Source organism: Dermatophagoides farinae, chromosome 2 (assembly GCF_024713945.1).
Source record: "Dermatophagoides farinae isolate YC_2012a chromosome 2, ASM2471394v1, whole genome shotgun sequence".
Taxonomy (NCBI): domain Eukaryota; kingdom Metazoa; phylum Arthropoda; class Arachnida; order Sarcoptiformes; family Pyroglyphidae; genus Dermatophagoides; species Dermatophagoides farinae.
The window spans coordinates 2,352,499-2,380,448 of NC_134678.1; the positions used below are offsets into that span (position 1 = coordinate 2,352,499).

General features: G+C 29.7%; 4 protein-coding genes across 11 annotated transcripts; 1 reads left to right on the top strand and 3 right to left on the bottom strand.

Moving 5' to 3' along the window:
• The first annotated feature begins 4,607 nt into the window (after positions 1-4,607).
• On the top strand, positions 4,608-5,343 carry LOC124491428 (chymotrypsin-elastase inhibitor ixodidin-like). The gene is made up of 2 exons (XM_075728633.1): positions 4,608-4,945; positions 5,003-5,343. The coding sequence occupies exons 1-2, from the start codon at positions 4,855-4,857 to the stop codon at positions 5,218-5,220; spliced, it is 309 nt and encodes a 102-aa protein (XP_075584748.1). The 5' UTR covers positions 4,608-4,854; the 3' UTR covers positions 5,221-5,343.
• A 3,760-nt stretch (positions 5,344-9,103) lies between these two features.
• On the bottom strand, positions 9,104-15,899 carry LOC124494457 (uncharacterized). Of its 3 annotated transcripts, none has more exons than XM_047057627.2 (6): positions 15,643-15,899; positions 11,378-14,161; positions 10,187-11,323; positions 9,936-10,115; positions 9,826-9,860; positions 9,104-9,767 (listed from the first exon to the last, which is right to left on the bottom strand). In XM_047057627.2, exons 2-6 carry the CDS (start codon positions 14,030-14,032, stop codon positions 9,638-9,640), a joined length of 4,137 nt encoding a protein of 1,378 aa, XP_046913583.2. In that variant the 5' UTR covers positions 14,033-14,161; positions 15,643-15,899; the 3' UTR covers positions 9,104-9,637. The 3 variants fall into 3 exon arrangements, with proteins under 3 accessions (XP_046913583.2, XP_046913592.2, XP_075592196.1); XM_047057636.2 differs by lacking the exon at positions 15,643-15,899 and adding an exon at positions 14,289-14,696; XM_075736081.1 differs by lacking the exon at positions 15,643-15,899 and adding an exon at positions 14,430-14,495.
• A 158-nt stretch (positions 15,900-16,057) lies between these two features.
• ECSIT (evolutionarily conserved signaling intermediate in Toll pathway, mitochondrial) lies at positions 16,058-17,602 on the bottom strand. Its single transcript, XM_047054759.2, has 3 exons — positions 16,828-17,602; positions 16,518-16,758; positions 16,058-16,450 (listed from the first exon to the last, which is right to left on the bottom strand). The coding sequence occupies exons 1-3, from the start codon at positions 17,533-17,535 to the stop codon at positions 16,104-16,106; spliced, it is 1,296 nt and encodes a 431-aa protein (XP_046910715.1). The 5' UTR covers positions 17,536-17,602; the 3' UTR covers positions 16,058-16,103.
• A 2,427-nt stretch (positions 17,603-20,029) lies between these two features.
• On the bottom strand, positions 20,030-27,943 carry Pfk (ATP-dependent 6-phosphofructokinase). Of its 6 annotated transcripts, none has more exons than XM_075736094.1 (8): positions 27,817-27,943; positions 27,543-27,749; positions 23,371-23,909; positions 22,991-23,310; positions 22,620-22,934; positions 21,723-22,546; positions 21,327-21,665; positions 20,030-20,856 (listed from the first exon to the last, which is right to left on the bottom strand). In XM_075736094.1, the coding sequence occupies exons 3-8, from the start codon at positions 23,906-23,908 to the stop codon at positions 20,721-20,723; spliced, it is 2,472 nt and encodes an 823-aa protein (XP_075592209.1). In that variant the 5' UTR covers position 23,909; positions 27,543-27,749; positions 27,817-27,943; the 3' UTR covers positions 20,030-20,720. The 6 variants fall into 6 exon arrangements, with proteins under 6 accessions (XP_075592209.1, XP_075592207.1, XP_075592208.1 ...); XM_075736092.1 differs by having other exon boundaries at positions 20,030-20,341; positions 27,817-27,942; XM_075736093.1 differs by lacking the exons at positions 27,543-27,749; positions 27,817-27,943 and adding exons at positions 25,918-26,022; positions 26,111-26,448 and having other exon boundaries at positions 20,030-20,341.
• Between the last annotated feature and the right edge of the window lie 7 nt (positions 27,944-27,950).

The following is a 27,950-nucleotide window of genomic DNA, read 5'->3' on the forward strand; positions in this document are numbered from 1 at the left end:
AACAACAACATAAAATTGGCAATAAACAATCAACAATGATTTTGAAATTCATTTTCTTTGCTACTGGTATTCAATGATTTTTTTTCTCGGTCGATTGCAAATGATGATGATGATGATGATACATATATAAATATAATGTAATTACAATGATTTATCTGTTTTTATCTATATATAAAATTACTATTTCAAATGAAATAGAAGCACAAGTTTATCATAAATAACATAATAATTTAAAACTGTGTGAATTCTAAATTTGCAACAATAAAATTGAAAAAAAAAAAAAACAACGTATCATTTAAGATTGGTAGACCAAGAACGAGAACTAATTTATTTATGTTTTTTTTTCCATTCGGTAAAATTGTGGTCAATATCAATCAATCAATTCGATTTGATAATAATTGTAATCAATACTCATCTATTATTTTTATGTAATTGTATGGTAAATAAACATCATTTTAATTTATCGAAATTTGTATTAAATTCTTTTTTTTCATTTCATTTCAGTGAATTCATTCATTCTTGTCTTTGAGGCAAATTTTATATTCAATAGAAATGGATTTTTTTTTTTCATTATTGACAATCAACATGAATAAATCACGTCTGAAACATTTTTGTTTCATGCAATCATCATCCAAATCGATTGGAATAAATGAATGAAACGCTTTGCACACACAATTGTTATTTGTTTTTTTTCTTCTTTCTATAATTAATCGATTAAAATTGGTAAATAGTTGATACGATAATCATCGGTCATAATCATCATCATGATCATCATCATCATCATCTGTAAATTTAGTCAATTTTTCTTCATTATATAAAAAAATTGATGATGTCTATCTTGATCCAATAATCTCTCTTGTGTAATAATAATGATAATGATAATGATGACTAGAAAATGTTTTTTTTTCTAAAAGTTTAAAAAAAAGTTTAAAATCCACATTGTTAAATCGATAAAAATTTTTGTTATTGTTAGTTGTTGTTGTTGTTGTTGATAGCCGCCAACCATTTTTTTTTTTGTTCATCAATCTCATGATGATAATGATTATGATCAACGGATATTTTATTCAAATGAATATATTGACCAAAATGGTGGCGTTAATTTATTACTATAGCAAATTGCATTGCACCACCGACACAAACATTTGATGATATTTTTTTCAACTAGAAGATTCAATGATAGTGTGATATTAGTGTTCATTTAAACATATACAAGTAGTAGGCGGTTTTATGTTGTGTTTATGTTGTTTTGTTGATAGTAAATTTTAATATATATTGCATTGCATAATCTATCATTCATGATTCAGATAAGAATAACTGTAACTTATTATTGAATATCAAATCAAAAAATTGTATCTGATTTTCACTCTTCTTCTTCTTTTTTCGTTTGTTTGTTATGGACTTGATTAAAAATGATTTATTTTGAATTAAATTCTCATCATTTGTATTATGATGTTTTTTTTACACTCTGGTGATGGTAGTAGTAGTGGTGGTGTTGTGGTCATTGGTCATCAGTTTATCTTTGAATGTTTCACGATAATACGACATTTTTCCATTAATCCAGATTAGTTGTTGTAGTTAAGGCCGGCCGGCTGGCTGGCTTACCATCATCATTTGATTTATATGTTCAATTTGTTCTGTATTTCTTTTTTCTTTTTTTTTTGTTTGTTTGTTATGCCCCTTTTGTTTCTCTCGTCATCCTTTTCCACAATTTTTCATTTACTTTTTTTTCCAATTTTCTCATGTCATTCTCTCTTGCGATTGTGATCATTAGCTCAATTTTTTTTGTCTGTTACTATTTCGGATTATTTTGACATAATCCAAGTTCAGGTGAATGATTTTCGCCGTTTTATTATTATACATTTATTTATTTACAACAACTATGGAGTGTATGTATATAAATGTTTATTCATCATGAAAGATTATTTAAAACTAGCCTCTGATTAGATTGCTTTTGACGTTTTTTTGTATTTGGTTTTTTTCTTTGCTTTCTTTACACAATAATGATGAAACACACACACACACACACACAAAGTGTTACAAAGATTTGAACACCCACATGTACGTGAATATTGCCAAATATGGTAACCATTTGTGTGTTGATTATCACAATTATGATAACGATTGTTTTATTCATCAAATATATATATATTTTTCTATTATTCCAAATTCATTGTACAATGAACTTTGACACCTGTCGATATATTTGATTTAAAACAATCATCTATTGTCTATGTTATAATCATATTAGATAATCACATATATAAAGACCATTGATTAATATTGATAGGCAATTGAAAAGCAAGACAAAAAGAAGAAAAATTGTCTCTTTCTTTGTGTTTAATATCGATAAAAATATCAGGTATTCAAGCGTAAAAATGTATCAAAAATAACAATAAGAAAACAATAGGTTTTATTCTCAATGGAATCATAAAATTCTCTTATATACACACACACACACACACAACGACTTTGACAATTGATGTGAATATGTGTGTGTGTGTGAAAGAGAAGCGAGCTAACTTGATTATATATGAAAATAGGTGACAATAGCAGTCAATCTATTTTTATTTTTTCTTTTCTTTGTTACTCCCTACCTTTCATCACTATTATTATAATCATCATCATATCTTGTTATAGTCATTGTTTCGATCATCTACCATCAACATATCATATAACGTTAATATCATGTTTATTGACACCTATGTCATTGTTGATCGATTCTTGTTGTTGTTGTTGTTGTTATTGTTTATTGTTGTTGTTGTTGTGGTTACTGATTGAATGACTGACTGGCTAATTTTATTGTATTCAATGTCCAACAACAACAACAACAAAAATAACAATGATCATATCATAGTCTTTATATAAACTTAACGTAAAAAAAGATAACGACAAAATTATCACTTTTCAATCGTAAGAATATCATAATATTATTTTTTGTTGTTGTTGTTATTATTTCTTGAATACAATCATTTCTTGTTGTTGTTGTTGTTATTGTTATCAAATACCGAAAAAAATGAATCTTTTTTCCAATCATTTCCTGCGACAGGTCTTTTGATGTTTATTGCCACACATTAATTTTCATTTTACTTCTCTTTTATATTTCATTCTATCCATCACTATTATCATCATTATTTGCATGGAAATCGTTGACAACAACAACAACAACAACAATGAGAACAACAATCCCAAATGTATATTCACCAGAAAAAAATAACGAATCACAAATCACAATCAATTTTTCGCCATTTTTTTTTCTCCAATTCTCATTTTTGTTGTCGTTGTTGTTGTTTTCTGCATTGGCTACAAACACACTTCGGACACAATGATTGTTTTGATATGTGAGCGGAATTTTTTTCATTCATTCATTTAGAAATCAAATACATAAATCGATTCGATCGAATGGATAATAGTATAGGATGAACGCAATGATGATGATGATTAGTTTTGCAAAGTAAATGAAATGGAAAACGATGATAATATTTAGTGTCAACAATGAATATACAAAATCAATACAATGGATTTTTCTTTTTTTTTTTTTTTTGATTGTCTCAATTTTTGTTTTTGTATAAAATTTTATTCAACTTTGATTTTGGGTTATATACTGTAAAAGTGGAAAAATGAAATTGGAATAAAAATGTCGAAATGGATCAAATTCAAATGATCATAATAATCATCACCATCATCATCATCTTATAATATTTTCAAAACAGAAAAATCACCTATGAAAATCATTATGTTCATTCATGAATCATTTGGTTTTGATTTTGATTTTGTTTTCAATCTCGTTTCAATGAATCCAAATCATCATCAACAAGGATTATATTTCCAAGGGACCTTAATTTTTGTTTTGTTCTGTCTATTGATGGGCTGAATTTGTTTCGACTGTATTTCATTATTTGTTGATGACTTTTTTTTCAATATGTGTGCCCGTAATAAAGAATTTTTTTTCCTAATTTGAATCTAGAGATCAATATACCGTGAAATATGATGGATCTTCATATTTTTTTCCATATTGATTGGCCATGACCATCATCATGAGCTATGAAAGTGATTCAATTCTATTCTATTCTACTCTACCCATCAAAGAGTTGATTCAGTCGAATGAATTCGCTATAATACAAACAAATGTGTGTGTGTGTCATACTGAAAACATTTGGTTATGGAAGAATTTGCCTCTCTCCATGTCTAAATTTGAATACAACTGCATTTCAGTGAAGAATAAATTAGTTTTTTTTTGAAATGAAAAGAAATGTTTACTTTGCTAATTTTGTTTGTTTAAAAATTTTTTTTTATTCCATTTGATGATCACGATGCGACATCTTGTAGGTATGTTGTACATTACATTTTTTTTCCTGATTAATAGCATCATCATCATAACATATATGCATTTGCTGTTGCATAGAGAAAATTTTAACGAATGATGATAATGGCAATCATACCTCACGGATAATACTCACAACAGGCAGTGTGATATATAAAAAACAATTTGATAGAAATACGTGTTCTGTTTTATGTCGAATCAATCAATCAAAATCCAAAGCCATGACATATATTGATATACGCATCACTTGTTTTTTTTTTTGTTTTTTCAATGACAGATGACAAATAATCAATAAAAACAAAATATGCAACAAAAAAAAAATCGAAATTCCCAAATCGAATCATCAATTCGATTTAATCAATCAATCAATCAATAGAAATGATTGCTTTCATTTTGTTTTGGTTACAATGCTGTTTGAATGAATGGTATTTAAACATTTGTCATTTCATATCCAAATCATTTTGTTTTCTGTTTTGTTTTGCTGATCAAACATTTTTTTTTCATATTCAAATTTTTAATTTTCATAAAATAAAATGAAACTTATCATCATTACAATTGTTTTAATTGCGACGCCATTATTGGCCCAAGAATTAGCAACTACTGGCACATCTTCGGACAACGAAGGTATTGTTTTTGTATTTTTTTGCAATCAATTATTATTCATGTTTTTTATATTCACAGATAATATGAATTGTGGCTCGAATGAAGAATTTCTAACATGTGGTTCTCCATGCGTAGATACTTGTTTCAATAAAGATTCAACAAGACCTTGTATTCTGATTTGTAAGTCCGGATGTTATTGCCAAAAAGGATTTGTACGTACCGGTAAAGGTGAGGCTGAAGGTGATCTTGGACCATGTGTTCCGATTAGTGAATGTGACAAAATTATCAACAATTGATACGTAACATCATCGTCATCATCATCATCATTACCATTTATTCTGAATGAACAATGTGTTAATTTAAAAAAAAATTAAGTTGAATTTTATCGATTAAAAACGTTGAGAATTTGGAAAATTAAATCAATTTTTAAGAATTCGTTTATTTTATTTGGCTATCTAGCCAATGAGATAACATTAATGATAATCGAATGGCAATCTCTCTTTTTTTTAATTAAAATAATGAAAATTCAGTTTATTCGTAATGTTTTCTCATTAAAAATCCATTTCATCATAATGAGATAAAATAGAATTGTGGAAAAAAATTGAACTTAAATCACAATCATTTTTATCAATTTTTTTTTTGCTTTGATTCATTCCGCTCTATTTGGTGTTTGTTTTTTTTCTTTGATGATTGTCGGAAAAATAATGATGATGATACACAAATGTTTTTTTTTGTCCAAATAAATGGGTTGATGTTATCAATTTCGCCAATCTATTGATTGATGTCACCATCATTATAATCATCATCATCATCATATCTACCGGTTTATCAATTCTTTCATTCATTTTTTTTCATTTTGTTGTTTCTGCATTTCCATATGGATATAGAGTAAAATTTGATTAAAATTGAATTTGAATTTTTTTTTTGGTTCAATCCGATATCAATCTTGGTTGGTCAAGCTAGATGTGACATTTGTAGTTTATTTTTAATGGTGTGGCCATCATCTTACAAAAGGCTTTACAGCCGACTTGTTAGCTAATTTTTTTTTCATTTATTTCGATTAATATCTAATCATCGTCTTAATCATTTCGATTTTGTATATATTAAATTTTCAAAAAGAAAAAAAAATTATTTACTAGACTGTGCTTTTCTCTCTCTCCCTTGTTTTTTTTCAGGTATGGAAAACTTTTTTTTTCCATTAAATCAATTTACTGTAATTGAAATTGAATATCACTGTCACCCAGGAAATAAAATCATCCATCTATTGAACAATTTATTAAAATGGTGAAAAAAAAATTTTTTTTTTCATACAAATAATAAGAAATTTGAATTAATCTATTTAATTGATATCAATTTCACAGTTATCTAGTGTGTGAGAGTATTTTTTCAATTATCTAGTAATCATCATCGGCTTTTACTTGAAACGATCATTCAACTATTGATCGATTCAATAATGTCACTAATAATTTTTCTTTTTGTTTTTTTTCCTATAGGAAATTACTTTTCAAAATGATTAAATTACTTTGGTTTTTTTCCTACTCTAGTGGTCAGTTATTGATCGAATGAATTTAAAGTTTCGATCATCAAATTTGCATTAAATATATATTTTGAATGTGATACAAAGTTTCAAGAATAAAATAAAATTTAATTAATTGTTTAATTTTTTTTATTTGGAGAAAATACCATCATACTGGAAGAAAAAGATTTATAGATCCGATACTGTTTCGACTATCAATTTTGATTTTGGCGCAATCTTTGTCGATTGTATGAAGAGAAAAGATTGATGAATGTGTCGCCTGGGATAAGATAATTCAAATCTTTGGACAATTTTTTTCTGCTGCAGCTTCTTCTTGTTAAATGGACACTATTAGCAAGAAAAAAAAATATATTTGTTCTGTTTTTTTTTCTGCACTGACTGTGTTATCATCTAATATCTATTTCAAATGAACTAAAATTCATTCCATTTTTACAAAATCTTTCATTTGTTTTAACTAAAATGTTTGTTATGTATATAGCAGCAGCAGCAGCAGTATTCATAATCATGGATTGTGGCGTGATGTTACTGATGATGATGATGATGAGCATGGTTTTTTCCCAAGTTGTGTTTAATACATACAAAAAAATTCATTGGAATAATATTGTCTGTCTAGTAAATCTATAGTATGGATGAATATTAAACCATGCAATGCAATATATATGTTTGTCTTCGAAAAAAAAGTCAATAAAAGATAGAAAATTTTTGAAAGAAAAAAAAGTTTAAAAATTGTGACTTGTTGTTATTATGGATGTTAAAATAATAATAATAATAATAACTACTATTATATCTCGTTGTCGTCGTATATCGTTCAATGCCATGTTGTAGTTGCCAACATTGACTATTGGCCTAAGAAAAAAGAATTTTTGTTTTTCGTTTCGGTATTGGAAAAAATAAAGAAAAAAGACATTCAATAATGAAAATGATGTTATGCTTCATACAAAACTATATAATATATATATATACGATTTATAATGATGATAAATCGAACACATTAAGATGATAGTCATCGTCTTCAAGACAGTATTAGTATGATTACAAAGAAGGGGAATGGAATATACTGATATATATCCAATCAATATATATGACCATAATGAAAGATAGTGAGTGAGTGAGTCAGTGGATGAATGAATGAATGGATATTTGATGGACATGGATGAATGAAGAAAACAGAGAGCAAAAAAAAAAATTCATGAGATAGTGAGAAATGAGAATGACATAAGATTATTGTCTAACAAAAAAAAATGACTTTTCGTGCAAAATCCGAATAGTGGATTTTTTTAAAAAAAATCGACCAAAATACACGATGTACTTAAGAAGAATATGATGTCGATTATCATTATTATCCTATATATATATTCTTTTAATGCTCGTTTCTTGTCATCATCATAAAGGATGCAGCGACAAAAAAAAATTGTGAAATGCAATATTGCAAAAAAAAAAAACGAAAGAAAAGTTAGCCACAGGCTAACTAGCCTTTCAATCATGGATGACAAATAAGCATACAAAAGAAGATCAGTGACCAATTAAAAATATATATACATAAAGAAAAAGATATAGAATCAAAATAAATAAATAAATGTCATTTCGCATTTAATTTAGCTGTGAAGGTTAAATTGAAATTTTTTTTCTTTTTCACAATCATTTTGTACATTTATTTGAATTTTGAATTCTTTTGAGCATCAATGGAATGATAAAAAAAAATTCCTTTCAAATGGTATTTTCCATTATTATCATTCATGTGGATCATATGTTGACAGTCGTTATTTGAAGAACAAAAAAAAAAACAAATGATAAAACCTTTGAATAGAATGAACAAGATTCTGAAGATTTAAAAAGAAGAAAATGTTGAACTTTAAAATCGTCATCGATATCATCATTATTCGACTACATAGAAGATCTCATTTTGTTAACGGCGAACCTAACTATGCTGATGATCCTCATCATCATAAAGAACAAAAAATCATTGAAAGGAAAAAAAACAATATTTATAAAGATTAATTCTTAAGGTTATCATACCAAGCAAGTCAGATCATCATCATCATTATACAGATAGTTTATTATCCAAAATCTAACAAGCCTCAATCTTTTTCATCATCATCGTGGTCATCATCTTTGTTTTTCTGTGATTCAGGAGGTATAACAAGCAATAATAAGGATGGAAAAAAACAAGTCAATAAAAGAGACATTTATTATCATTATTATTATCAACATCATTTCTCTGTTTGATATACCTGTCTGCAAAACAATTTAATCATATATATAGAAAATGAATATTCACACAGAGAAATAAATCGATTTTGTTGTTGTTGTCGTTGTTGTTGTTGTTGTTGTTGCTTTTGCAATCATATTTTCGATTATTTATTATTATTACTGTTAATCTTTTGCCATCCATCCATCCTTCTTTTCCTCATTCTTTACTTTGTTTCGTGTAATCTGTTGATTCGTTGAGAACATGAATGAATGAAAATATTTTAAGCATTTAGATTCTTAATTTTTTTCCATGTAGATGTATAATCCTGGCTGAATTTATATATTCAGATTAAATGAACGCTATCTGCCATCTGGGGATTGATGTGGTTAAATTTTGAAAAACACAAAAAATTCAATATTCAAAAATTCAAATTCAAACCAGGACACCTGAATCGTCGTTAATTTTTTTTTATTAGAAAAATAAATTATAAAAAAAATGAGAATCCACCATGAATATGTTTGTTTATATATATAGAAAATCAGAGATTGATAGTTTACAATGATTGGTCAAATGATAGACAATTTTTGGACAAAAGAATTATATGAATGATGATAATATTACAAAATTATAATTGAAAAAATAATTCTAAAAATAACAATTGCGATTTTTTTTGCTCCTATTTTATATTATGTAAAAAAAAGAACAATTTTCAGCATAAAATTCGTTATATCGAAAAAAAAACATAATAGCTATCTCTATATACACAGAGATGTTTAATTTTTTCATTTTATTGTCATTGTATTTGTATTGGCAAACTTTTTTTTTGTAATTATTAATTAATTGCAATCATATATTGTTATATAAATTTTTTTTCTATTATTTACATTTATACAAATATATACGTAAATATATGAATCGTTAAGCTGTATCAATTGATTGCTTGAAATGAATGATATGCATGAAAAATTTTCAAGATGAATGACCATTATTCAATTTTGATAGCTTTATCATTGCTCATTTTGCCATTATTCTTATTTCTTGTACATTCAAATTGATGACCAGCTTTCCAATGTTTCAGTTGACATTCTGGAGAACAATAATCTGTTTTGAAACAACTAAAATAAAGACAAAAAATTAGATATTAGAAAATCAAAACAAGAATATTGAACATACCAGAAATAATTTGCTTCAGCTTCACACAATGCACACTATTTTTTTATTAAACAAAAAGAAAAACAAAATCAATTCGAATAGGATCATCATATGGCCATAAAGATACATACCCATTGTTTTCGTTTTACTTCGGATATTTCACGTTTGTATCGTTCCTCCATTTGACTGATGACAGCTGGATTATATCGTTTATTGAGATCACGTTCATTTTTAACAATCATTTCTAATTCAGTCGTTTTATTCGTTAAACGATATACTTGTTGTTTGGATTCTTCAAGTTCTCGTTTGAGCTAAAAATTGTGTAAATCGAAAGGAAAAGAAAATGGTAATTGCAATTGTTTTTAAATATAAAACGACTAACCTTTGAAATTTCATTTTTATTTTGTGTTTCGAGAAATTCTCTGAATTTTTTAAATGCTTTAACATTATTTGTCAAACAGGCACGATTACAAGCACTATCTTGAAGATAACTTTTTTCCAGTAAACAACGTGCCTTTTGTGAATGTTCAAATGAAGAATGTTCAACATTTTTTGATGGTCTACCACGTTTTCGTGGGCTAATCTGCATTTCTTCGGGTTCAAATTCATCCTTTTGCAGAATGTATTGTGCAAGATAATCACCACGATAATGAGGTATTTTTTGATTGTTCGTTTCTACATGATAAAGATATGAATTAACGAGATTTTGATTCTTTTTTGTTGGTACATAGATTTGAGCTTGTGAGTAATCAATATATTTTTTGGATGGTTCGGAAAATGGTGATTCATTCACAAATCCATTGGTTTTGTGCGAGAAACTTTCTTCAAATTTAGATCGATCGACCAGCAAATTATTGGGCATTATCATTCTTGGTGGAAAATGATTCACTTGATGATAGTGATCAGACAAAATTTGTTGTTGTTGTTGCTGCTGTTGTTGATGGTAAAGATTTAATCGCTGCTGGTGATCTTGTCTTGCCTTTTCTTTTTCGTATGCTAGATAATAGTTTATATGCTCTTCTAATTGTTCATCATCATATAGATATGGTTCTTCATCGTCATCATCATCATCATCAATTGCAGCAGAATTATTTTGTTTCACATTTTTGTCATCATTATTATGTACATTCTCATTTTTAGGTTCCTTTGATTTCTCATCTATTTGGGTATTACTTTGGTCATTACTAACATCGTTATCTGTGACACGATCTTCATCAGTTTCGCCTTCACTATTCAAAGGTTTAAGAAAACTACTAGGAGGCTTATGTTCCTGTTGAAAGCTTGTTGTGTAATCAGTGGATTTTCGAATCAAATCAGCTTTATCATTGTTATCAGTCGTTTCTGATTTGATCATAGAACCATCCGAAACTAGAACGTAGTCATGTTGTAACTGATGATGTTTATCATTATTACCGTAATATTGACCACAACCGTTGATAGGTTCATGAATTGCATTTTGTGAATAAAGAGAATTGGAAGAATCGAAGTTTATTGATTTATAGTTGTTAGCATTAAGAATCTAAGTAAATAGAATGATAGAAAATTCATTACAAAAAAAAAGAAAAAGACAAACCTTATTTAAGATAGATGATGATGGTTTTGCTATTGTGGACGATAAAATCGAATTCGTTGGAATTGATTTAGTTGCCACTACCGGTGGTATATGCTTGGGCGTCTCCATTTCATTCATTAACAATTTTCTACGTGCTTTGATCAACTGGCGTTCACGTTCAATTTCACGTTGTTTTTTTGAATATTTCGGTGAATGTAAATTAGATTTAGATGACGTCGATGATGGTGATGATGAATGTAATTTTGCTTTTTTATTCAATGGTGAGGTAGTTGTTAGGCAACGAAGTTCATTTTTGTTTCGTTTGGCTATTGATGCTGATTTTTGTATCCATTTTTTAGCTGATAAACGTTGCGATGGTTTTACTGTTTTGACCGATTTTGAGGAAGACGGAATTTGATGATAAACAGGTGAATGAAAGAGTTTAGGTTTACGCCCACGTTTTGATGATGTATCAAGACTAGTATTTATGGATAAACAATCATTGTCATTATTGTCGGACGGACGAAAATTGTAGTTTGGCGAATATATTATTTTTTTCCTTCGGATTCGATTTTTTGACAATAGTGATGATAATTTATTTTTAGGAGATTTAAGTTGCTTTTTTCCAGTTGTTGCTGAGCTTGATGATGATGGATATTTTCTAGGTCTGCCACGACCTTTCCCCTTGGGTGGAGATTTTGAATTACTCTTCTCATTAGTTCCAGTGGAATCTTCAGGTTCACTATTTGCAGTATAAGTATCAATATCTGTAGCATCATCTTCATCTGATTTTATTTTTGTATCATTTGATTGAGAATTATCCTGTTCATCATCATTTTCAGCCTGTTTATCCTCTTCATCAACATCATCTTCTTCCATCACACTGCTGCTTTCTTCAGTCATTAGATCTTCAAAACAACCATCATCATTTTGTCTACGAAACTTTGATTTTGATTTCCGTTTTGTTCGTCTAAGCGATTGATCTTCATTTTTAAAATTGCACTTGTCACTTTTAGAATTATTAGTTGTGCTATTAATTTCACCTTCTTTATTATCATATTTCGAAACCGATGACGGTGCTTTATTCATACATTTTTTAAAACTTTTGAATTCATCTGTTGATATAGGGTCTTTTGATTCCAATAATTCCCTATATGTGCGTAATTCTTGCAGTGCTTTATCCAACGATTGAATTGGTTTCAATATGTTCAATTCAGCCAATGATGAATTAATATCTTTGATATTTGACTTGTCAATTAATGAACGTTCATGATTCGAACCAAAAAATCTAACATCCAATTGATTACAACAATCAATCTCATCACTGTTCCGTGGATAGATGACTTTGGCTGGCCAAAATGGATAGCCTTTCTGTTTAGCAAAAACCAACACATGTGGTGGATCACAAGGCCAACAAAACCATAACTTATTATTTTGTCGATTAGAATTACGATAACAATCAACACAACCAATCATTTCTTTCAATTCATATCTGGTGGCTTCAATCATACGTGATAAAGCATCGCTTATTCTTCGTTGTACGGTTGGTGATTGTTCTGATTGAGAACAAACAACCACCTCTAACATATGGCGAACAGTAAGACAATCACCGAAAAATTCTGCAATGGTTTTATATTGATTATTTTCTAAATATTTTTCCATATCATCAAGTTCGATATATTTGTATGAAAGATAATTGATTGCCAATTGATTGAACAAATCTCTTGGATTCAGAATTGCTTTTTTGAACTTGTTCGATTCTGATGATAGTTCACCATTCATTTCATGAGTTGGAACTGATAAAGAAGTGGATGACAAAGAAGATACTATTTTTGATGATATCAATGATGACATAGAGGTTGTATTGTACAATGATTGTTTCATATTAAGTAAGGAATGTGATATTTGATGCGATGCTTTTGCTTTGAATCGCGTGTATGTATAGCTCAATATCTGATTAAATTCACTTTGATCAAAAAGACGAGATCCAACCGAAAAAGATGAATATTTCTTAGTTAACATACAAATAGGACAGATAAATGTTTCACTCGAAAAACTACTAGAAGTTATTCGATCATTTTCGGGAATTATTTGATCAATAAATTCCATTGCCTGTTGAACACATTTTTGGTGATAAACACGCCAACAATGTTGACATTCCTTTAGTATCAAAGATGATGAACAAGTTTCATCACTGTTATCATCATCAGTATCGTTGTTGGTTTTATTACTTTTGTAATTAATACGATGACATTCAAAACAATACCAATCGTGTGATGGAAATTTCATCGTTTCATGAGGCAAGCTGATTAAATACTCTTTCTGTTTGTTGTCGACATTGTGATCATCATTATCACTTACATTTCCATTCATCATCAACTGCCCATCTTCAGCTGTTTTTTTCTCTTGTTTTCGAATTAAACCTTCATGAACGGCTTGTTCGATTGACAATGAAACATTTTTGGAATTCTCTAGCCGGGAAAAATGTTCGACCATATATTCCACCAAAAGTTTTTGTTCAACAAATACTTGGTCGTAATCAAATCCAATAACATTGCTGCCATAATCATCATGTTGTTTGAGTGAAAGTTGAATGATTGCTGACCAAATTCCATGGACAATTTCCGGGTCTAATTTACGTTTCAATTCAACGGTGTCAACGTTGTCGATTAGCATTTTTGTTTTTACATATAAAAAAATGAAGTTTGTTGTTTTTTTGTTGATTGATCGATTTCAAGTTCACGAAAGTGATAAGAAAACAGCAATCACTAATTAAATTATAACATTATGCCGGCAGATTTGAATCTGTAAAATTATAAAAAAAAACATATCAATAATAATCATGTTTGAATTTATTTTTTTTTAAAAATAAAAATTTCGAATGTAATACAACAAAGCCATAGAATATTTAAACTTTTTTTTTAATAATTACATCATTATGAGCTATTATAGCAATAGCAACAGTAAATAAATAAAGATATATTATTATTATTGATGATGAATATATTGATAGATTACACAACAGACATGCGGATAAACTTATGGCGCCAAATAGAAAATCACATACACTCACATGTAAAAACATATGGTCAATTTTCATTTTTCAAATAAGAATTTTTTAAATGTTCATTTTTTCATCAATTATAATAAGCAGATAATCGGAAAAAAACATTAATATTTTTAGTTTTTTCATATAATTTTGCTCGTAATAGCAAAAAAATGGCCGACCAATTAATACCATAAGCACTACTCATCATAACACAGAAACAGAAGAAGAAAGCTAATGGAAAAGCATGCATGTTTCAAAAAAACATGCACATACCACATACATACGTAATATAAATGCATGCAGAGTAAAGAGAGATAGAGAGTAAAAATACAAGCAGCAAGCAAAACCAACGAAAACATTGAGCCAATGCGCGTTTTTTTTGTTGTTGTTGTTGGATACTTTTACATACGCTACACAAACATACACAGACACACACACGGCTAAGCAAACGTCCACACATCTATCTCATATACATTCGCACACAATCCAACAATATTCCAACATCAAATTTTTTTTTTATATTGAAAGAAGAGTGCTGTTTATTGGTTACTATGTGCGTTTGCAATGGTGCATTTATTTTCAGAATGAAAATTGAGCCATGTTGACTTTCTCTCTCTCTCTTACTCTTTTACGAAAAAAAATGATGTATAACGGGTGGCTCATTATTATGATGATGATTAAGGTTTTATTATTACAAATAGAAAGGTATAATGCACTTTGACACGACATATGACCAGATATATCCAAAGAAAGTACATTAAAAAAAGGTTATTGTAAAGATATATTTGTGTCAGGTGCCACAAATACAACATATACATTGCGCGCCAAATAGAAAATGATTGAGACAGAAAACCGGATAAAACTACCATCTCTACTATTCGTCATTTATTCATGCATGATATACTGGTTCAAGGTAGTATTTTATTGACAGATGAAAATGAGGCTACTCGATTTTTGTTGTTTATGTTTTTACCTAAAAAAGTAAAGAAATTCGAGTAGATCAAAAAGCAACAAATAATATTGAGATCCTACAATTAAAAAATCAGAAAAAAAATTGAAAACTATGTTCATTGAATAAACTATGCTATCAATTGATAAGTAGAAGGAAAAAAATTGATCAAAATTAAAGTTACATCATCACCGATTGTTGCTAAACATATTTACACACAAACTATAACTGCTAATCAGCTGTTTACTGTGATTGTAATAATCAAAACAAATAACAAATGTATTTTACCTTTAAATAAACCAAATTTAGATTGATGAAATATTCATTTAAATTTTAAATGTTTGGTTTTTTTTGTACAAATCACCAAAAAAATTAAAACTTATCAAAAACAAAACATAGATTTTGATGATGAAACTCAAAGCATATACAAACATTTAAAGCAATAATGATGACACAAAATTGTTCAGAACTATGTGTAACGGACATATTCGAAGCGGCGTTCGGGATTTGGCAGTGATGGTGCTCGAGCTAGATCCAACAGCTACAAATTATAAAGGTAGTAGCATTGTCGTAGCATTATTGCTACTACAATTGCTATTTTTTTCCCCTTGAATTGTAATAACTTTAATCGATTGTATCGATACAATCGATTTCATCGAATAATCGATCATGTGTGTAGGAAAATTTGAAAAAAAAATTAAAATTCACGATGAAAGAATCAACAAGTTTATTTACAAATTAAAATGAAATTATTTCTGATCATTAAATTTATTATTATCATCAGACGCTGATGATTGCGCTTGTTGTTGTTTTTTCCACTGTAATTTATAATCGAAATCTCGTTGGAAATCATTTTCATTCGAGGATTGTTCTTGGTCGGGATTATTCTGCGTAACGACAATAGGTACGGAACGTAATCGAGGATTATGTTGTTCGAATTTACGAAGCCATAGTAATAAGGACTGTTGACTAGATGTACCGGTAGCTACAATGGCCAATATTGTTCCATCATCTTGTTGATGTACTTTACATTTTGGATTGGCTCCTTCATCATAATCTAGGTGGCCGAAATTAGATAAGGGTATATTCGAGACATCTGTTAGAAATAGAATAGAGAGAATCATTATCATTGACCATTGGGAATTATATTAGATAATACTGACCATCAATTTCTTGTTCGGCCTTTAGAAATTCTTCGACCAGGTCACGATTTTCTTTGACTCTTGTTTCTCGAGCATAAAAAACAAAATATGTAAGAGAATTATTTGCAGCCCATACTTGAAATGGCCCATCAACAGATAAACGATATTTTTCCAAATCTAATCCGTCAATCAATTTACATTGACTATCACTTTGTGCAAAACATATCCAAGTATCTTCGTCCGATTCCTCGATTTGAGTTGTCTACAAAATGTAATATTTTTTAAAAATTTTAATTACAGTGCAAATTAAATAAAATGATGAATTACTTACACGATAAACATAGATTTCTGTTTGTGGATCAATATAAAATGTCATACGTCGAAGAGCTATAATTGCCAACTCCAGTGGATCAGTAGGTATTTTTTCGGGAAATGGAAACGGATTTGCATTCTTAAACTTTGTCATCCAATAAATCATTCGAGCACAACGTTCCCAAACTATCGAATATTTAGAAAAGGCGTCGATTATGATCGATTCAAGCTCCTTATCAGGCATAACACCATTCTCTTCCATTTGTATGAGAATTTTGATGGCTGTTTGTTGTTGAACGTAATGAGGGAAGAATCCGGCAGCCAATTTACTGGATGGAATAAATGCACCTTTTGGAAAGACTCGCATCAATGCTTTATATGAATCAATATCTTTATGTACGCCAAATTCTTTCATTGCCGGTAAAGAAGCAGCGATAAATTCCGTATATCCAAAACGTTTCATTTTACGGATATTATTGAAATCTTCAATCGTGTTAACAAAATGTTTTTTATCATAATCTGATTTGAGACCTTCTTCATTGAAAAAATCTCGAATTCGTACCAATTCTTTCGTACGAATTCCTGGTGATTCTTCGTCATCTTTCTTTTTTGGTGGAAACAATGCCATAGTACGGATAGTATTTTGATTCAACAATGTACTAATACGTGGATTATGTAAAAAATGGTGAACATTTGATGAAATCTTGTATAAAATCCGTGGAGACATATTGGAATTTGGGTTTCAGATCGATTCTAAACATGTGTACAATTTTAATGCAAACATTGTTGTGGATACCATCGATTCATCATTTAATCATCGATAGTATCGAATTAATCTTTGGAAAATCATTTCTATTCCATTTCCTTTAATAATTTAAACACAACAATTCTACTATCATTATTTAATGATTTATTCATTGTTTAATAAACATTGCCATTTTATTATCAAAACTGAATGGCAAAACAAATTCCATAAATGGTAATTGCCATAGAAATAGTGTTTATTGATTTTGTTTGATCCATCATCCTTGTATGCAATCATCATTTTGTTTCAACGTTATATATACAAGGAAATCATTATGTATGTTTGAAATGGATGTTTTCCATGTCCAAAGTATATATCTAAATATATTTCATCTAAGGTTTGTCAACATTCATCGTTTGTAATTGATTTGATCCAATTCTTGGCTATAGTGGCTGGTTTTCATTCGTAAACAATACAGAAGTCATTATTCACGATATTTTGTTGTTATAACATGGAAATTTTGGATAAACATGAATTTTGTTTTTTTTAATGGCATACGATGAACTGCTTTATGGATTTTCATTGCTTGATGCTCATCGTTTGAATTTTGTTTTCGATGAAACATGGCAATTATTTTTTATAATAATGTTTGAAAATAACAAAAACATCAACCATGTCAACGATGTGGATGATGATGATGATGATCGCCCGATTTATCGATGCCAATATTATAATACATAGAACAGTGAAACATGAAAACATTGAATTGTTGAATCATAATGTTTAGACTAATTATATCAAATGATGATGGCATTCTGATGATGATCGAAATTTCGATAGTAGTTTTTTTTTTTGCTGTCTATAGTTAATGTCACCATAATACAAATTCGATGCTAATGATCATCATAATCCATTACAGTGCAATGTTTGATTGAAATAATATTCGATTGGAAATTTCCAACATTTGAATAATTATGGCGGTGGCAGAAAATGTTTCTTGGAAAAAAAAACAAAAAAAAATTTCTATTTCATCTATCAAATCTAATTGAATGATCAGTGGCCAATCTGAATCTGAATCTATATCTATTGATGATCTACATTTTGTAAACAAACATGAAAATTATTAGCTTGTTATTTAGATTCTTTACCATTGGATGAATATCGATCATCATTATGATCAACAAACATTGTGTATGCAACTAGTGTCAGCCAGTCATTTCAAGTATGTTGTGTGTGTGTGTGTGTATATATTATGAAATCCGTTATGTGCAAAAACAATTTAGTTTTTTTTAATGTTTATTCATAATTGACAAATAGAGAATAGATCCAATATATATGATATTATGGGCTTTGTCATCCAAATCCATCGATGATGATGATGATCAACTAAATTCGATATAATAATGACTTTGATCATCATCAATAAAGCTACCGAAACTTTGTACAAGAGACATTTTTTTCGATTATAAAAACTCGACCACAATTCTCAATAGTGATCATTTCAATTTCAATGTTTCATCAATCAACAACAACAATTCTGATGGTGTGAAATGGATGAAAACTTTACTTTCTACTTACATCATTCAAAAAAAAAAAATCCATACGGTTTTAATCATTCATAACTACTCCATTGCTATGAATTGATTGTTTTTCCGAGAATATATACACAACTATAACCGTTCATATACATCAAACCATCAATCCATTTACGTGAAAATAAAATTTGGAAACTTGTCAGCTAAATTGAGAAAGATTACATGCACTGAAAATTTTTTTCTTTCATCCAAATCAATAGAGATCTTGAGAAAAAAAAAGATTGCTCTCTATCCGAAAAAAAATTGATATTATTATTTTCAGTCATGTTTAATTTTTCTGAATTTGGCAAGTACAATTTTCGGCTTTATAACCTGAAAATCATACATGATATGAGATAATTTATTAATTTGATCGCAAAAAAAACTTATTTTTTTTGTCCCTCATTCAATAACAACTTTTCTTGGACTTGTATATCCCGATATATAGATGGAAATGTCAATCAAATTTGTAATCAAACGTAAGTCGATATATGTATGTGTGTATGTATGTTTTTTTCCAATAAATTTTCATTTACACAACTTGTTTGTCGGATTACGAAAGGATAGTCATGACTGATGTTTAGTTTAACAACAACAACAACATTATTTTATGATGATTATCATCAGTCTGTCAATCCTTTCTACATCCGATTTCATACATATTATCATCATCTCAATTTTTTTTCTAAAAAAATGTTCCATTTCATCATTAATTGAATTTGTCTAGATACAGAAGAATAGTAACACACTTGATGTTTGAAACGAATTAAATCGAATCGAATATAAATAAATTTAAAAATCATCAGTGTAACTATTTCTTCTGAATCTATTCAAAAATTATAATCAGCAAATATGATGATAAATTTCATTTATACATAATACAGGCGACGAAAAGAGACAAATTCTGAAATTCAAGATTTATTTTTATTTTTGAACAAAAAAAAATTTGTCGATTATGCAAAAGGAACAAAAGGATGGGTAGTGTATGTTCAACACAAAAAAAAGGGAATCAGCATTTCATTTCGTCATTATTCAGCCATGTTGAATGAACATCGTTGTTTGCCAATATTTATGCATCGAAAACATCATCATTGAATATATCATCCATTTCTTGTACCTGTATAACTTCTGGTTGATAAATATCTTCATGATGTGCCAATATACGTAATAATGGACGTAATTTTTTATACCAATGTGAATATGGTATACGATGTCTATACAATTGTTTTAAAATATATTTATTATAAATGGACGAACAAGAGATATGATTCTATTGTTAGTGATTTTGTTTCAATTGAATTTCGATTTTATGTATTGTTTTATTGTACTGTAGTGATTGAAATAAAAATAATTTTCTGACTAATAACCAAAAAAAAAAACGAAAAAAAATCGTTCATTGAGAATTGATATCCTCATTCCTGAATGCTAACAACAAACAAACAAATAAAGAAAAAAAAGAACACGAAGGACAAAAAAAAAATAATAATAATAAAGGGACAAATACACTTGTTATCTTTTTTTTTGGTAACGATCAATTTTTTGATTGAACAAAAAAAACATTGATTGAATTCGATGGTCAAATCGTCGATCAAATTATTCTTTGTCCAATAATTCAACAAAATGATGTACGGTTACGTCAACATCTTTCAATTCTAATTGTTCTGGACTAGCTAATGCTCGTAATAATGGACGAAGACGGATCCACCATTGTACTTTGCCTAGACGATTTCTACGCTCACCACATACAACATTATATACATAGAGATACATAGATGGGTAAATATTGGCAAAAGAAAAAAAAAACATTTCAACAAGAAAATGATGATAGTTATTATAAACACAAAGATATGGACAAATAATTTGTTGTAAAAAAGGGAGTAGGAATGGAAAAATAGAGAGAGAGAGATGAGAAAAAAAAATTTTATCAATGAATTATAAATAATGAAATTAACTAAAGAAATAGATTGGTTTGAAACAAATCAAACGAATAACCTAAACGAAAAGCTTGCATGCATTGCGTGCATTCCTTAAATCTTTCAAACACATGCCAACCCATCATCATAGATAATGATAATTATTTAACAAAAGAAGAAAAAATAATTAATTTGATCACAATGTTAATTGGTAATTGGAAAAATGGTCTTTATGGTAATAATAATAATAATAATATTAATATTGATGATAATGATGATTACATACTTGAAATCAGTCTGTGTTTTCAATGTTTGTACCGGAGTAAAGCGATATTGTCGACCAATAAGTCCCAACAAAACTGCTGTATCCGGTGAGGTTGAATTATATACCAATTCATTATAATCTTCTGTTAGTGGCCTTGAATGATGTTCTAATTGTCTTGTAAGCCATTCGGCTGCTTTAGCTGCCAATTTTGTACCAAAATTTCTATCAAACGGAGATGGTGAAGCTCCTTGTTGCATATGGCCAAGAATATTCATTCGTGTGGAAAAATTATCTTTTCCTTCTTCACTATAAAGCTTGAACATGAAATCTGTTGTGTAATTTGAATTGGCCTTTTCATTTCTATCGGTAAATAATAATTATAATTGGTAATAGAACCAAAGACATTTAATGACTAACCTAAGAACCAAACCACGGGTAACACCTTCTTCCATTTTGACATGCATCAATCGAATATCACCAATCAGATCATTGATGCTGAATGGTTCTTCAAATATATAGGCTGCATCGGCTCCTCCTGCAAGACCGGCCAACGTAGCCAAATATCCACAAAAGCCGCCCATTGTTTCGATAATGAAAACACGACGTTTAGTACCTTGAGCTGATTGTCGTATTCGGTCACAAATTTCCGTTATTTCATTAAGGGCAGTATCAGCTCCCAATGAAAAATCAGTACCAGGAACGTTATTGCTAATAGTGGCAGGGACACAACACATTGGCATGCGAAGTTCGACATATTGATGTCGTCGTTCGGCAAGATATAAGACTGATTGAAAAGCTTCAAAACCACCAATGACTAGTAATGCTTGTACACGATAGAGACGTAAATTGGCAATTATTTTTTCAATATTTTGATCATCTGGCAATGTTCTCCGAGTTCCAAGATTAGCCCCACCTTGTCCGACCCAGCCACGAACCTCTGACCATGTGATCGGTCGGATATCGCCATCGATTAGACCATCGAAACCATCATGAATGGATAGAACGGTATCACCACGGAAAATTACATTACGAACAAATGATCGAACAGCTGAATTCATTCCACAACATGGTGCACCACAATTCATTACGGCTAATCGAAAGCCTTTATGATCAATGGTTTTGGGTGGATCATGTTTGGTTAACATTCGATAAGTTTCTAAATTTCGTTTAAAACTAATGCCACGTAATTTAACAGCCTCTTCCCATTGTTTATTCTTCATGGCTGTGGCAACAGATTTAGTCTAATGTTGGAATAAAAATCAATAAATAAATATCGATTTTTAATTAAAATTGAAAAAAAAATTAAAATCTTACCCGTTCAACACATTGCATTAAGGGTACGCGAACAGCTTGATTTCCGTCCAATGAAACGACACAAGCTTGTGATTCAGGAGTCGCTTCTAGTAATGCTAAAACAGCTTCGGCACCCATTCGTGAACCGAGAACACGATCAAATGCACTAGGACTACCACCACGCTGTACATGACCAAGTACAGTGATACGAGTATCTTGACCAGTATTCTTAACGATCACATCTTTGACTGTTTCAGCTTGAATTGGATTACCATTCATATCTATGGCACCTTCAGCAACGATTACAATGCTTAATCGTTTTCCAAGTCGTCGTTCCTAGCAAACAAAATTCCAAATATTACAAATAAAACAAAAACAATTTTGTCTTATACTTGTTCAATTTTTCGACATAATCGTTGACTCCAATCAGCTTCAGGTGGCCATTCTGGTATGAATACAAAATCGGCTTCACTTGCTAAAGCAGCGACTAGGGCTAGATAACCACAATGACGGCCCATGACTTCGAGTATAAAAGTACGCTGATGAGAAGAAGCAGTTGTTACTATAGCATCGATTGATTCGATGATACGATGTAATGCTGAATCAGTGCCAATGGTCATATCAGTCCCACAAAAATCATTATCAATAGATCCGACCATTCCGACAATGTGCAAATGTTCGACTGTTGAAGCCTTTTGAGGTGTAATTTTACCTGTTGATTAATAAATCAATTAATTTATTATTAAAATAATTTTAAAAATGTTTCACCTACCTGTATTGACTAATTCCTCTACTAAAGATTGCCATTCTTGACGAAATAGATTGGCACCAGTTAGACTACCATCACCACCAATGACGACTAGATTAGTTATTTCATATTGAATTAAATTATATGCTGCTTTAAGACGGCCTTGACGTTCACGAAATTCTGCACATCGTGCACTACCAATAACCGTACCACCTTTATGAATAATACCAGATACGGATACCCATGAAGCTTCAATAATATGATCACCACCATCGACCATTCCTTGATAGCCTTCTTTGATAAAATAGACACGGCAACCAAGATAAAGACCCATACGAACAACAGCACGAACAGCAGCATTCATGCCTTGTGAATCACCACCACTAGTGAATACACCAATAATTTTTCCTTTTTGAACCGATTCTGGAATATTTCCTTCAGTTGATATGGGAAAATCTCGTTCATCAATCGTCGACATTGTACGTAGACGATAAAGATGTTGTAATTGTGGTGCTTGCATACTGGGCGACCGAAGTGGTGGTAACACATCTTCTACTTCCATTCTATTATAAATAATTATTAAAATAAAAGAATATCATCATCAGTATTATTATTATGCGTGTATAAAATGTTTATGAGGAACGAAATATTTATAAAAAAAATCATGATAAAATTATGATTATTATCATTATTCGATTAGACAATAATGTTCATATAATTAACCATGGCCATGGCCAGGAAATTATTATTATTGCCATTATATAACCGAAAATCAAGGACAACGTTTTTTTCTGAGGAATGAGGTTACTCGGTATCGGTGAATCATTAATTTATCCATGATTCCAACAGTAGAAGAACCTAGGAAAATAAACCCGATTTCCGTTCCACGGATATTACCGACATGACAAGTAAAAGTATATATTATAACCATAAGAAACAAGAGAGAGAGAGAGAGAGAGAGAGAGAGAGAGAGATTAAATAGGCGTTTATCGTAATTCATTTTTACCCAAAAAAAAAAATATATTTTGTTTCTGGATTTTTTTTTTGGTTATAATTACAAAAAAAGTTGCCAAGGGATTCAAGAAAAAATTTTCCATTTGGTTTAGTTTATGATCATGATTATCATTTATAACAACATGATATAAACATTTACACATACACACAACACACACACACAACTCAAACACACCAAATGAAACATAAGTATAATCGTGTTTTGCGTTCTAAATATATAATAATAAAAATAGTGGACCATATTATAACAATGTACATCATTACCAACATATCAGGAATGATGACTAGAATCCTTGTTTATAAATTGGCTAATAATTCACTTAGATAAACGAGAGGCAGAGAGAGAGAGAGAGAGAGAGAGAGAGAGAGAGAACAATCAGTACATGGAAAAGAAAAAAAAATTCGTTAGTTAATCTTTCTGTCCATGGATGCATTATATTAAGATAATCTTGTGCATGATTTGTTTTTTTTTGCTATTATTATTATCATCATCATTTAGTTTTTGGTTTTGGTAAAATGAATAACAAAAAAAATAATAGAATTCCTATAAAATTAAATTAAAAAAATTCTATATAGAGAAACATTGAAATTGAGTGAAAAGGGAAAAAAACAGCAATATGAATGGATTGAATAACTGAATGAAAAATCACCATTTAACTCTTATCTATAGAATTTTTCATTTTAGCTTCATCAGATCAAATGATGGTGATTTAATATTGGTTTGTTTAACTACGGAAATTGTGATACTGTTGATGATGATGATGATAACAATGAAATGTTTCCATTTCTGAATCGGTTGATATGGAATCGTTGTGTGTGGGGGAAAAAAGGGGAAGAAAAAAACAAATGAATTGATGTAATTCATGGATATCCTTTTCATTTCACTTAGTTTTTATTCGTATCCGTGGAATGAAATTGTTATAATGAAAAAAAAATGTAAAAAAAGTGATAAATAATGAAACTACACACATCAGTAAGTGAATTCCAATGAGGGGAAAAAATATTCGGACAACAACAACAGGAGAGGAGAAGGAATGAGATATAATCAAATCAAATTAAATCAAAAACATGACCTATGGATACATACACACAGACACAGAAAAACGAGAATATTCTAGTAATTTGATTCACATTTAGCTGTGTGTATGTTTTGTCCGTTGTTGTTCGTATTCATTCAGTATCATCATCATAATCATTAAACATCAATAGTATAGTATAATAATGATGATCCTAGCACCCTGGTGATTCAAACATCAAAATTTTGATTCAATTTCACATATGTTATGGATAATTGAAAGGAATTATTTTTTTTGTTGTTGTTGTTGTTGCTGCTGCTGCTGTTTTCTGGTATTTTGGGATTTATTTTTCTGATGAATATATTTTGTTTTGTTTTTCCCTTTTTGTTTATCATCATTAAGGTCATATGAATATAACCAAAAACATCCACACACACACACACAGATTCTTTTCAATAAAAATATAATTGGATTTTTTTGTTGTTGTTATTGACATTCAATGTGGTATTTGAATTTTGTTGTTGTTTTCACAATTTTGTACCTATTTTTTTCATGAAAATGATGAACAATCAATATTTGATGTATTTTGATAAATAGTGATGATATTCAAAAAAAAAAACCAAACGAAACGAAACGAAATGAAATTCTGGTTGGACAAACAAATAAAACAAATGATATATATATTTGTAACGGTATAAATTTGGAAACAAAACAAAAAAATGTCAAATAACTACCTTTGTCAACTAGAAAAAAAAATTGATGTTTCAACACACAAACACATCCACATAAACAAACTAATAATAATGACAAATGACAAATATACAAGCTAGCAAGCAACAAGAACAAAGAAAGGTCGTCAACGTAAATGAATATATTGAATTCGTCGTCGTCTGCTTATTTTTTTTTGCTTGCTTGCTTGCTTGACTGAAAAATTTTTACGAAGATGAAAATATTTTTTTCATTTATAGAATATCTATCTATCTATCTGGAAAATAAAGAGGGAAACCTATCAAGAGAAATGAAAAACAAATACATATTCGGTACATCTGTTTTTTTTTGTTGTCTTTATCTCGTATAATAATGATAAAAATATAAATGTTGGAAACATATATATGAAGGGGACCAGCCAAGGCCATCATGAAAAAGCTCATTCATTTGGTTGGGTTTATTTATCAGGCATGCAAATCGATCGAGAATCAATTCAAATTGTACAAACATAAATGATTATCTGAAATTGATTATTGTCCTTTTATGGAACTGACCATGGTTTTCGTTTGGTCAGGCTTGTTAAGACGAACCAAGGACCAAAGAAATGAGCCATCGGTTTGGAATTAAGAACGAACATGTCATAAAACAGGGTTGTATGGACAATCGAGCAACGATACCCCGCGTAGAAAGCAGGAGAGGACATTGCACAAAATGCAAATGAAAAATTAATATGAAAAAGAATTGGTGTTCCAACAACCGCGTGGGAATTAGATAGAAGACAAAGATCCCATTGCAAGCAGCATCCGTAAGACAGAAAGCGGATGAAGAAGTTCGTTGCCGACACAGTCATAGATTTGACCTGTTGTCAAAGAAGAAGTGTGTGGAGTAAGAAGAACCTCCACTATCGATAAAGAGGTAGAAACCCGATCGGTAGACAGTTGGAATAAAACCACCAATTAAATCATCATCATCATTATTGCAGTAACAACGTCTTATAATTTTATTATAAGTGCTAAACGTCGTGTATTAATATAATTTGTGTGTGCTTACTAAATTGTGTAAATAAAATCCTTTTCTTTTCGTTGTTGAGTTGATTATTTTCGGAAGGCCAGATATCATTTGGGCTTCCGGTCTACTATTTCCATCCAGTGGATCGGTCTAGGCGGCGGCTCAAAGTCAACCATAGTTTCGCACATGACATATATATATATATGGCCATCATTCATTCATTCGTTTATTTATCAGCTCATCATATGTTCAAAACAAAATGATTATCAATTGGTTTTTTTTTGTCGGTTTCTTTCTCAACATGTTGTAGTTTTGCACAAAATGCAAATGTAAAATTAATATAAAAATTTTGAGTGACAGCGAACAACAAGATTCAATAGAATCGAATAAAATATTGATTAATCAATTGCTTAATAATCAAATAAATATTGATAAAGTTAGATAGATTACCTTGCGGATTTCGGTGGTCTTATTCCTACATTCAAATAATTACCAGGTGAAGTCAGTTTTGGTTGATTAATTTCTCCAAAAAAAAAAAAAAAAAACAGCACACACTCGAATATATAGAATGCTTATAAGCTTTTTTTTCAATTTTTAATGCTATTGGATTATCCTTCTTATGCTTATTCCGGTTGGTTATGTGATGATAATGACGACCTTGAGAAAATATGAAAGAACAAGAATGGTGAAAAAAAACCGAAATTCAAGGCATTTTTACAGATACAACAAAACACACCAGACGAATAAAAACAGAGAGCATATATTTGGTTTGTTTGTCTCTTCTTGTGTATGTTTGTTTACAAGACACCGGAATGTGTGCCGTACAAAAACAATGTATTATTATTTGGTATATTCGTG

Excerpts from the sequence above, each read along its gene's own strand:
- LOC124491428 (XM_075728633.1), top strand. The coding sequence starts at position 4,855 with ATGAAACTTATCATCATTACAATTGTTTTAATTGCGACGCCATTATTG. Across the intron at positions 4,946-5,002 it reads CACATCTTCGGACAACGAAG|ATAATATGAATTGTGGCTCG; the intron begins GTATTGTTTTTG and ends TTATATTCACAG.
- LOC124494457 (XM_047057627.2), bottom strand. The coding sequence starts at position 14,032 with ATGCTAATCGACAACGTTGACACCGTTGAATTGAAACGTAAATTAGAC. Across the intron at positions 11,324-11,377 it reads CATCATCTATCTTAAATAAG|ATTCTTAATGCTAACAACTA; the intron begins GTTTGTCTTTTT and ends CTATTTACTTAG. Across the intron at positions 10,116-10,186 it reads ATAAAAATGAAATTTCAAAG|CTCAAACGAGAACTTGAAGA; the intron begins GTTAGTCGTTTT and ends CACAATTTTTAG.
- ECSIT (XM_047054759.2), bottom strand. The coding sequence starts at position 17,535 with ATGTCTCCACGGATTTTATACAAGATTTCATCAAATGTTCACCATTTT. Across the intron at positions 16,759-16,827 it reads CAGAAATCTATGTTTATCGT|ACAACTCAAATCGAGGAATC; the intron begins GTAAGTAATTCA and ends TACATTTTGTAG. Across the intron at positions 16,451-16,517 it reads GGCCGAACAAGAAATTGATG|ATGTCTCGAATATACCCTTA; the intron begins GTCAGTATTATC and ends TATTTCTAACAG.
- Pfk (XM_075736092.1), bottom strand. The coding sequence starts at position 23,908 with ATGGAAGTAGAAGATGTGTTACCACCACTTCGGTCGCCCAGTATGCAA. Across the intron at positions 22,547-22,619 it reads TAATGCAATGTGTTGAACGG|ACTAAATCTGTTGCCACAGC; the intron begins GTAAGATTTTAA and ends TTCCAACATTAG. Across the intron at positions 21,666-21,722 it reads ACCCGTGGTTTGGTTCTTAG|AAATGAAAAGGCCAATTCAA; the intron begins GTTAGTCATTAA and ends ATTTACCGATAG.